The 12,665-nt window shown below is 36.5% G+C and overlaps 1 protein-coding gene across 2 annotated transcripts in view; it reads right to left on the reverse strand.

The window, feature by feature from the left end:
* The window catches only part of LOC145688244 (dynamin-1-like protein), a 249,717-nt gene that overhangs the window by 33,588 nt on the left and 203,464 nt on the right, over positions 1-12,665 (reverse strand). Inside the window, exon 11 of one of the 2 annotated variants that reach the window (XM_081762179.1) lies at positions 9,316-9,564. The exons of the other annotated variant lie outside the window; for it this stretch is intronic. Coding sequence (XP_081618305.1) covers positions 9,316-9,564 — 249 coding nt within the window. The remainder of the gene's footprint in view (positions 1-9,315; positions 9,565-12,665) is intronic. 2 annotated transcript variants of the gene reach the window in all.

Raw genomic sequence — 12,665 nt, forward strand, 5'->3', positions numbered from 1 at the left:
AACTTGTACAGCATACACGCCCTTATGACGCTCTGTGGAGGTTCCATATTCACTCTGTCCTTACACAAGTTCACGGTGTAACTGAACTGCCACAAACAGGTAGTATGGATATACCCACACCGACCACTTATCTTCGCCTTATGTCCATTCGCATTCAAACTCACGGTGTGCGGCCAATGGAACACAGACTTCCACAAAAAGCGACAGAACTTTCTTGGTTACTTTTATAATTATAATATCAGCTCTTTCGTTTAGTTCCCCTAATCTAGCATTGAAATCACCCATGATTATTATATCCCTATTCCCGTCGTCTTCTAATTGTTAAAATGTTTGTTTCTACCTCAAAAGAGTGTTAATTTGCAAATTTAAAGTATTGTAGGAAGTTATATACAATTTGTAGCAATTAATTATTCAGATTCGATAGTTTTATCCACAACACATCTGAACACTGTGACATTACAACAATCATCTTCAATCTATTCCCCAATAAAAACTAATACCCGACGGCACACGCCAATAGTTGCTTATCTTCTACTGTGTTGTAACCTCGTAACTGAAGGTCACTGTGTTTTGTCCCGCAATGGCTTTACAGACAAAAATACGAAAGTGTCGCATTTAAAGAATGAAGTCCTTGTTTTGCATTTTCCATGATAACCCTTCCACATTTAAACAGCATACTTTCAATAAATGTCTAACTTCGTGTTATCTGTAGAATTGTATTTTTCATCGCCTGCTGACTTTACCTGTGCTATCCTATGTCTTGTACGTTGTTTCTTTGCCGCGCCGTGCTCCAGCATTTCTTGGTCCCCTTACGCATAGCCATCTATCTAAGGTATTTGGTTGCTTTTTGTTACCATTGTTACTGATATTATCAGTACTGTCATTTGCACTAGAACGTTCTGTCACCTTTCCCAGTAACACCACTCACTTTGAAAACCACATTTTCTTTTTAAATTTGATTTAAATGTTTCCCCACCTATTTCCAGTTTGTTAAATACTAGTGTGGCAAATTTGCACTCTTTCTGTGCCGCTAACATTTTGTCTGTTAATAGTTTCCGTTCAGAAATAACTATTGCGAAAACTGTTCCTGAATTATTTTGTTATGCTTCAACTTGGCCTTAGCATTTAATACCTCTTCCTCATTTGTGTATCTCAAGAATTTCACTACAATGTAGATGTTTTACGACCCGACGGAATAAAGTATGCCTGCTCGATGTCACCATTCTTTATATAAACACCTAATTTATCCACTATCACTGCCTTTACCACGTCCTTATAGTCTTTCCACAACACTCGACCCTCACTCCGCACTTCCACATTGAAAAGGTCAGATTGTTCCTCTTTAACTTACCAGATAATCTTGTTTTAAATCCAATTTTCCCAATCTCCTTCGTAGAAAGTCGTTTCCCTCCTTCAGATTAGTCATCTCATTCTATGGGCTCTTTACTTACGATGTTAGCTTGTTCATCTTTGTTTCTACCCTGTTAATTTTGCAGTATGTCTTCCTTATCTTTTGCATCGCCGGTTCCATGTTAGTAACTCTTTCTAAGATGTCTTTCGTCTTTCGGCCTGGGTGCTGTTTGACGTTAAATATCAATAATAATACCAACACTATCGCTAAGCACATGACTATCCTGCCAATTCTCTATTTACACTAAGCCTACTGTGGTTGACAGGCTGCTTAAGCTTTGTGAAAAGTCCCTAATCTAGCACCTCACTGGCATCATATGGCTACATTTCTCACTCGCAGAGCAATCGACAGGTGCTGTAACTTTTCATGTGCAACCAAGATGGAAATATGAAATTAAGTATATAAACTCTTAAGTAAAAACAAAGGAATACGTGTTTCAGAATTTACAAGAATTCCACTCCTAGGCAGCAGACATTGCAATAATACTCAAAATATCCATTACTTTATTCAGAAAGTACCAAATGCGAGGATTATGATGTCAAATTTGGTATACAAATTCTTACAAAATAAGGGGAAAAATTTCGCTACTGAAAGGGGAAATTTCTACAATACTGAAATTTCCAATTTCACATGTATTACCTTATTCTTGCCGTGTGAACAAGGCGCACTAGGTAGAATATCACTGACTGACTGAGAAAAATATGGCTACTGTGGATTCCCTTAACAATAATATGAAGGCGTTGAAAAGCGATTTTAGGAGAGTTTAAGTGGGACTTCAGTTTTGAACCACCGGACTTGTAAACAGAACAAAATATGGAACTTCGAGTACGTAAATAAGAATAGATTGAGGCAGCAGAGGATAAAGAGCTGTTACAGGAATACTTGTTTGATCCACTGTACATAATGCTTGAACCAACGGATGCAGAATGAAACTCGTTACCTAGAACTCTGTTGCTTCAGAGAATATGAAGATGTCATTTACTGTGAATGAAGTATAGGTAAAAGAGGCTAAGAGATTGGGCACATCTACAATTATCGGGAGCAAGAAAATGATATAGTTACATCCATACTTTGAGAAAAAAGTCATCTAGAGGCGAGTTAAGAAATTAACAAAACAAATTTCGAGGAAGGTGGTCGAAGATTCTTGGTGATGGTTAACCGGGTAGCATTTACTGAAGCGGTTAAAATTCGAGGGGTAGAGTTAAAACAATTATCCACAAGTTTCCTAATGCATACTGATATGATATAAAACAAAAGAAAGAAGAAATTATGTGAACAATGAAACTTTACTACCGCATTAAACTAGCATACACAAAACGATTATTTACGACTTTAGTTTTACATACTGAACTCATATTAAGTTATAATAGAATATCTGAAGCTCACGGTAAAGCGCTTCTCGAAAGAACGGGATATAACCTAAATTATATATCAACACAAAAACGGTTTTGTGTTTTTCTTGGTTTACGGTACTACTTTTTTGCTTATCAGTTCGAATTTAAGCAGCCTGTGAAATACATATCACCAGATGCGTAACTTTCAAGCACTGAACGAGTGGTTAGGCAACCGATGCTATGCAAGTTTGGAAACCAATCTAGATAACTATCCTCGGATTATATGACTCACAAACACTGAATGCTGTAAAGATGCTTTATTTACTGTAGAATTCACCACAGGAAAACAAAGGTGATAAAGCCATTGAAAAAAGCGAAACCTTACCATCTTCCCTGTGTTCCAAAGACGTATAAGAAAAAAAAACTTAATCTTAAAATAGGCGTTTTTCTATCTAATAGATAACCTGTAGTACTTTCTTTTTAATTTAAATTTTCGCACCCTAATATTTTGAAATTACAGTCCTGGATTAAGTATCTAATTTTCGTTGAAGCAAATTCTTATTACTGTTCGCAAAAGTGCAATTATTTTAAACTCTTTTTGCTTTATGTACTCTCTCAGTGCCTGCAACAGCCATAGGACCCTTACCTTTGAAAAACGACATAACAATAGACGATGACTCCTCCGATTCAGACTGAGAGCGTTTCTCAGTGTGCGGTGCAAGAGCCACTGAAGTTTTTGCTTTAATATGCAGTGGCTCTTCCTTTTCCTTCTGTCCACTTGATTTACATACACGTTTTGCAGTTGTTGTTGAACAATTGGAGGTTACCTCTGATACTTCTATTCGGAATACACAATGAATTATTATTATTAAATATTCTGCCTTTTGGCAGGTCCTGGGACTAATGTTTTTTTTTTCTCTCTTTTTCTTTTCTTCTTCGTAATTTTCAGTTTGGGCTTGGAAATGTTTCTTCCACGTTTCTCGATTTTCAGCTTCCTCTTTTAACTCCCAATATTTTTCAAATCATCGATCACTTGTGTTCTCCTTCCTATTCCTCGCTTTCCTTCCATCTTCCCTTTTATGACGGGATGACGAAGACAATGTCTTCATAAGATGTGTCCAATCCAATTGGCCTTTCTACGAAGGATAATGACTAGAAATGTCCTCTTCTCTACTATCCGTTTTAAAACATCTTCGTTTCTCTGTCTCTTTATTTTATCTTGTACATCTTTCTCCAACAACACATTTTGAAATTCTCTAAATATTTCTTCTTTAACTTCCGTAATGTCCAAGTCTCTGAACCAAAAAGTCCATACTCCATATATAGCACTTGACCAATTTCTTTCGTAGTCTAATATTAAGACTACTAATTAAGAGTGACCTTTTCTTATTGAATGCTTCTTTGGCTATGGCAATTCTCGACTTGATCTCTCTGGTGCAGTATGCGTCTTTCGTCAAAATACTTCCACGATATTTGGAATGATCCACCTCTTCAAGTACTCTTTATCCTACTCTGACCCGTAAGAGCGCGTATCCACGGGATATTCTCATGACTTTCGATTTTTCGATGTTGATTTTCATTTCATATAGTTTCCCAGTGTCAATTATATTGTCAATCGTCTCCTATAGTCTTTCTTCGGTTCTAGCTATAATAACAGTATCATCTGCATACCTGATCTTGTTAATGATCTGCCCTCCAGTATTGGAATCTCCAATTTCCATTAATGCTTCCTTCATTAAACATTCACTGTAAATGTTGAATAACTGGGGCGACCTATTACATCCTTGTCTGACTCCTCTTCCAATCTCTACACTATTGGTTTCTCCTTCATTCAAGCGCAACTTGACTCGCTGTCCTATGTACAGGTTGCGTCTGTCTCTCCTGTTAATCTCAATTTCTTTAACTATTTGCAGGAGTTTCGTCCAATTGACCCTGTCGAAAGCTTTTTGCCAGTCAATGAAGCACAAACACAACTCTTTCTTTACATCAAGAACTCATTCTGAGATAATTCTTTTCAACCCAATGGCATCTCTGGTGCCTTTTCCTTCCCAGAATCCAAATTGATCTTTCTCCAACATCTCTTCTATCTTACTTTCCAGCCGCTTGTTCAGTATGCGCGCAATTACCTTTCCAGTGTGGGAAAAAAGGCTAATGGTTCTGTGATCGCTGCACTTCTTTGCTTCCTTTTTCTCTTGGGTAATGCAATCATTGTAACATCAAGAAAATCCTTTGGGCATTCTCCACTCAGGTAGATCTTGTTAATAAGTGAAGTCAGTCCTCCTAATCCCTTGACCAAATCTGTTGGTATGTCGTCGTCTCCCCTGGCCTTCCTCCTCCACATATCCTTGATGGCTTGTACTACTTCACTTTCCAATACACTGAGTCAGTTTTCATCATCATCCACGTCTTCCTCTTCTTCAATCGCAATATCTTTGAGGCGGTTCTTATGGTCATACAGATCTTTCATGTATTCCTCCCAAACTTTAAGAATTCTTTGATGTTCATTGACTACATGACCTTTGTTGATCTTCGATTCCAAACGTTCGTATGTATGCATTTGTTAGCTTTCCCTCCTAATTCTTGTGCTTTCTGATACATCAGATCATATCTTCCGCGCCGCTGAAGTTTCATTATTTCTTCACATATCTGTTCCTTGCCTTTTTCTTTGGCTTTGTCCGTCTCTCTTTTTAATTCATTATTCAGCCTTTTGTATTCTTTGATGTCCCCGGTTCTCGCCCTTCTGCGTTCGTTCATCTTCTTAAGCATCGCTTCAGTTATCCATGGTTTCCTCGGTGCTCTTTCATCTTGCCAATGTTGTTGTGAAGTGTGTCAAATAGAATCTGTTTAACTTTTCCCCAACTATTTTCTACATTGTCTACCATATCGTCAATTACACAGAATTTTTCTTCAATCTCTTCTTTCATATCACTGTCCATACTTCTTAGTCGTTCTAAGTTCCATTTTCGATTTTTCCTCCCATTTTCTTGATAGTTTTTAACCAGTTTTGCCCTTGCGCCACTAGGAAGTTGTGATCCGAATCGATGTCAGCTTCCGGTGTGTCTTCACGTCTTCGTACACTATTCGTGAAACGTTGGTTGACAAGAATGTACTCGATTTGCTAGCGTTCTTATCTCCAAGACTTTTCCATGTGTACAGCTTGTTGTCTTTTTTTTCTTTTTTTTTTGTTTTTTTTTGTTTTTTTAAACCACGTGTTTGTCACCACCATATCATGTTACCTACAGAAGACGATAAGCATTTGGCCTCGTGCGTTTCTACTACCTAGTCCAAATGATCCCACCACCTTATTCGCAGTTCCTTCTCCTAATACGCTGTTGAAGTCTCCCATTACTATGGCGTTGACCTTACATTTTTCCTCTTGATGCATTATGTCACTAATTTTATCACATACTAGCATATATTACCCGCTTCGCTGGGTTGAAGTAAATAATTTAAATGCACACCTTTGTATGTCAAAGTTCATCTCAGCGACCCCAAAAAATGTGGACTCAGCTCTAATATCGGTCATTTTCGATGATTTTTTAAATATATATTTCTCCTCCCTCCCCCAAATTGCAGGTATGAATTTGGATTTAAACGGGATTGAAAGTATCACTGCTCTTCTAAGTGACCCAGAAAACTATGAATTCGACACTGATAGTGGCCATTTTCAATCATTTTATATATATATATATATTTCTTTCTCCCCTCCCCCAAATGGCGGGGCTGATTTTGGATTTAAACCGGATCGGAAATGTCATTATTCATCTAAATGATCCCGAAAACTACGGATTAGACACTAATTTTGGTCATTTCCGATCACTTTTGAATGTTTATCCCCACCCCTCCCCTCCCCAACTATTAGGGCTGAACTTGGATTGAAACAGCATCAGAAGTGTCACTGTTTTTCTCATCTACTCCGAAAACTATTGATTCAACACTAATATCGGTCATTTTTGATCATTTTTAAATTCCTTTTTCCCTCCCCTCTCTACGTTGCATCGTCAAAGTGAATCGCCTGAAGTAATCCCTGCTCCTAAACTCATGTATGTTGAAAATTTGATTGAGATCGATCGGGTGGTTCAAGAGTGATGAAGTCACAAAGGCAGTCATTTTTCTTTTAAATTTTTTACATACATATATATATATATATATATATATATATATATATATATATATATATATATATATATATATATATATATATATATATATATATATATATATATATATATATATATATATATCCCCCTCCCCTGCGTTAGCTCGTCAAAGTGAAATGATAAAAACACCCGAGGCCCGACCCTCATATATGTCTAAAATTTTGATCGAGATTGGTTGGATGGTTCAAAAGTTATTAGTTTTATTAGTTATTATTTAAAGGCCACCTTCCCACCCCTAATATCTACCGTTAAAGTGAAATTACAAATATGTTTCCAGATCCAAACCTCATGTATCTTGAAAATTTGATTGAGATCGGTAGGATAGTTCAAGAGTTATTAAGTTACAAAATTAGCCACTTTCAGTCTTATTTAAATTGATTTTTTTTATATGTTTCCCCCCTCCGTCTCATTCCCTACATTGCTCCGTCAAATTTAAATCATAAAAGCGATCCCAGTCCTGAACCTCATCTATGTTGAAAGTTTGATCAAGATCGGTCGAGTGGTTCAGGAGCTATTAAGTTTTATTTATTTTATACCCCTGTTCCTTTTCCCACCCCTCACTTCTACAATCAAAGTGAATGACCTAAAACCAGACCAGCCTCGAACCTGATCCATTTTTCAAATTTGATCGAGATCGGTCGGGCGGTTCAGGAGATTTAGTCACAAACATAGTGATTTTCAATTTTATATATTATACTAGCCTTTGGCTAGCTGGGGGCTCCGCCCACAGACCCCCGAGTCTGCTCGGCCTCGCATTTCTTATCTATCGGCCTTTGCATCAACAGTGAATTTCGTGAACATGCTCTTCATATTTCCTGAATCTGCCCATCCGGGGGCTTCGCCCTCAAATGCTGTCTCTATTCGGCCTACGGCCTCGCACTCCTTGAACCCACTATTCTATCGTTTCTCCTCCTATTTCAACTATCTAAAAGATAAGATTTTGTATCCCAAGAAAACGTCCATTTAAATAGTCATCCCCCTTTAGGCCCCTAAAAAATTAAGAATATTCACTTTTGGCAATTTTCCTGTGGGTTAGTCCCGAGCAGCTGCAATCATGCCAAATTTATTCACTGTAGCCCTACAGGAAGTGCTCAATAATTTGGGGGTGGAAAAGGTGTTCCATATAAATAACATGGGGAAGATTTTTCAGTTCCCTATAAAACCACTCTAAATTTGGATATTTTTTATTTTCACTGATTTACTTAGGTAGTGATAACGGAAACGTACAATCACACTGAATTTCAAGTTTTTATTCCACTTCTAAGTACCTAAAACATGAGATTGTATGTCCAAAAAAAGGCCCATTTAAATAACATAGGGAAATTCTTCATACCGTCTTTAGACTCCCTAAAAATTAAAAATATTCAGTTTTGTCAATTTTCCTGTTGGTTAGCTCCGGAAAGCTACAATCATGCCAAATTTAATTATTGTAGCCCTACAGGAGGTGTTCAATAATTTATGTCACCTCATGCAGTTTTGTGTGTGTATAGTTAGGATTACTTCTATTACATTGTCATCATGGTCATTTTTGACATATACACTTGTATTATCACAGTATCTACTGATTTAGCACTTAGTTTTACAAACACCAAGCGTCACTGCAGCATTCTAATTATACGCTTCTCTGACTATTTCTGACCAAATGTCATTTCTTTGACTCTCCTGACTTTCCATATCTGTGGAGACCCTGCATAAGTTATGGCACTGATTATAAGCCCTTTAGCTAAGTAGATACGGAGGGGAAGAAGTGCAAAGAAAATAAAACTAAACAGAGATAGAGCTGTGAAGTGTCTAGGTGAACACTATATTGACTGTCAAGTCTAAAGAGACCTAATAATAGAGACGTAAGGTCTCGAGAGAAAGTATATATTATATATATTACTTGCTCTCTGATTCTTTTGCCTAAGAAATTTTGGGCCTTTATATTTAAATTTTAATGAAAAAATAACAGTACATTCTACCTTTTCTCCACCCACTAAAAATGACAAAAAAATCATGACTGTATTCTGAAGAAAGAAAAAAAAAACAAACACACACACAAAAATATTCAAAAATAAAAAAAATCACTATTCAATAGGAAAGAAAAAGGACAAATCCGGTGGAAGTAATGGACTTCTACTTCCAACGAATTGACTTTAGAGCTATTAGAGTACTAAGCAACGACAGAAATGTTCAGTTAAAACCTTTCAATAAATTTTATGTGGAGTAAATAATCCCACAAATTATTGTTGGTAGTCTGTACACGAATGGTAATGCTTAAACTTGGCTGAAGAAAGAGGGAGCATAAAATAAATGACTGCACAGGAGTGTCATAGCCTAAATATGGACATACAGAAACTACCTACTGGTTCATAAGGTTATCTATGACATATTACAAAAACACATAGTTTAACAATCAAGAAAATCATACCATGTTTATTAGCATCCGGTGGAGATGCAACCTGCTTTTCCAATCGAGTAACAAGCAATCCTTTACAATGACCTTCTTCTAATTCTTCTTCTTCTTCTTCTTCTTCTTCTTCTTCCTCCTCTGTTAAAGGAATCATTTTCTCAAGAGCGATATCGTCATCATTTAGTTCTTGTTCTGAACTCAATTCAGAACTTCCACTAACATATTCTTTACGATATCCTCTTTGATTTCTTGTATCAAGTTTTGGGCCTGATAATGGAAAATGTAAGTTACATAAATTAAAGGAGATAACAATATGAAATACAGTTTTATTTATTTTGTTTTCTTGAAATAACTTCACTCGGTTTAATAACTATTCTGATTCAAGAAAAGAATTTTTTGTGTCTTTACATACTGTGATCACAAAATACAGGTATTTATAACAGGTTCAGTTTTCAAATTATTTTTATCATGATCTCATCATTACTCTTCACCAGTAATTACCATTAAAAAAAAAAATCTTTGCTATTGAGAATATACCCTCTCTTTTCTAAAACTAATAAATTTACTACGTCACTTTCTTATAACGTATGTTAGAATTTCACACTACTTTCATGACCAATAAACAAATATACGATCTAAGTAAGTAATATAAACCTGTAATATTTCACAATATTATTCAACAACGAAAATGATTTTTTTTTCCAAGTTGAACATCTCAAGTTATTCGCCCAGTCACTCCTAGGGTAGGGACGTAGGGTAGGGTTTTAGCCTTAGGGTAGGGACTTGCCGAAGATACCTCTGTCTAGGTCGCGATGGATGAAGGACGAACATAGCGAGGAGGTTGCACCCTCGCTGTTATCAGTTTAAGGAGAAACATTGCTGTAACGCATGTGAAATTATTCCGTCAGTGCATAAAAATCACTGCGAAACCACATTTTGAAATTGAAAGGACGAAACAGTTTATAAATAGGGATGGATACGAGACAAGATATGAGGATGCCAAAGTCTCGTCTCTTGTTTCGCAAAAATATTTGAGTCTCATCTCTCGATCATCTCTATCAATGTTCTAAATCAAAGACTTTTACCTTTTATTCAATGTTCTATGAAGAAATGCCCTCTTTCAGCACTCAGGAGAGAAATCGTTTTCCAGTAAAATTTAATAAATAAATAAATCAGGTATGCCATAAGGTTTCGAGGAGGAGGGAATATTAACTGCAGCAAATGAAGTTTCGGCACTGTAATTCCATTATTCGAAGTTTCCTCCCTATGGATATGTGCCTGTCTTTACAGGTATTTCTTTAACTTATATCAATAACGAATTTAGAAGAAACCCTTTTTATTAATCTCGGAATTGGGGAGGGGGTGGAATTTTTAAGCACAGATATGATTAACAGTAGCTTTTTTTCCTTAGAAGTTCTACAATTTACGGACCTCAGCCCGAAAGCCTCCTCCCTGTGACCACCACTGCCTTATATAATAATAAGCTACAGTATAATTCTCAAATAAATAACTTATCTGACATTTCCATTTCAGTTGCTATTTTCTTCCATTCTCTATTTAAAAAGTGCCTATTAAGATGTTGTTTGTGTTTCTTTTTCCATACTGCTGGAACATTGTTCGTTAGTTCTATCAATATGTCTTTCATAATCAAATTTAATAATGTAGCAAAACCTCTCGAGCATAGAAACACACAATCATCTGCAGACGAAATTCTAAACAAATGAATTCTTTATTCCGTGCAGCGCTTGATGGAGAACCAATGAGAACACGAGCCACAGCGATGCTTCCACTGAACATCGATGTAAAAACAAACTTGGTTGTTTATCATCGCGACCACTAATTCTCCCTTGCGGTCGACCTGTAGATCGCGATGTAGCGTACATCTTCGGCATGCGCTTACACATTTGAATCAATGTGTTTGTGCCAGTATCGAGAGTGCGACCGCGACTTAAACCTCGACTTCGATCGCGAGGTATCTTCGGCATGTCCCTACCCTTACAAAAAATAGTGTGATGCTGAAAATCGCTACATTTGTTCTATTTGATGCCCAAAACAACATACCGGAAGTCCCGAAATCCCCCCCCCCCTGGCCGCATCATGGATTTCCAGGTGATTCAATGCATGGAGCGCTGGAGAAGCGCTAGCTATCACTGGAATGGTTGATACACGCAAATCGCTGGCCGCACGGAGCTCAAATTAGATGTACCGGTAAATGGAAGAGAAATATATATATACAGTATATAGGCTTTTGATTTAATTAACTTATTTGCACTTCATACGGTGCCACAGTAAACAACGAAAGTTTACAAATGTTAAAAGAAAAACACTGTTATTTCGTTTTTCTCGCTCTAGAAGTTTCAGTATCGCAGATATTGCAAGAACACTCGGTATAAAAGTTCTTCCGCACTACTTTTGGTTTCCATTAATACCTTTCTCGTGGGTGTGCAACCAATGGTTGTGGAGTTACAGGTTCTTCAATAAAACACCAAACGCTGATGTAGCGGTATTATTGTAGAATCGTAGATGATGTTGGTTCCCAGGCTGACATATTATGGTATGTAGACAGCTATCTATACTTGATGATACTGGTTAAGAATACATAATCGAAATTACGGTTGATGTTACGATGAAATTTGACATTCTCCTTGTCTTTGTTCATAATTCCACCGATGTTCATTTTCGCGTGAGTTTTCTCTCTCTCTTTCTCTCTCGGGTAGTCGGTTAAGAAATCTTTATTTGGAAAATTTTATAATAATTTTCATAATGTTTAACTTGATTTGAAATCCATTATGATCAAATTTGACAAATGTATAACTTTTCCAAACATAGAAAGGATAAATCAAATAAAATACGCTTTAATCATCAAAAGCTACAATTATCAATATCCATGAAAATTTTTCTCAGTATATAAACAAATATAAGAATAAAATGAATAATGAAATATAAAACTGAGGAAGTTCAAACGCTGAGTTTGTATCAACATTTTGAATTCTTTACCCTGTGTAGAGATTTTGAAACATGTTTCTCCTTTTAAAATTTCATATATATTGTCGGTGTGGAGTCATAATGTTATTTGGCGAAAATAAAAAAAAGAAGAGAAAGAAAACAAAATAGTTTTAACGACATAATTAGTAGGAGAGACTAGTGTGGTCACGAATATGCAATAGTAATTATCAAATATTTGGAATTAATGAAAGAAAATCTTTGAGTTTTACGTCCCACGATTATGCCGGTTAGGCTAAAGGAGACGGTGATAATGAGTAATGAATGAAATGGTGGAATGAAGAAAGTGAGAGGAAACGGGAGAACCCAGAGAAAACCCACGCACACGGTGTTTGTCCAAACCACAAAGCTGGGCGTGTTCATTC

The sequence above is a fragment of the Thermobia domestica genome, chromosome 6 (assembly GCF_964235325.1).
Source record: "Thermobia domestica chromosome 6, izTheDome1.hap1.1, whole genome shotgun sequence".
NCBI classification, from domain to species: domain Eukaryota; kingdom Metazoa; phylum Arthropoda; class Insecta; order Zygentoma; family Lepismatidae; genus Thermobia; species Thermobia domestica.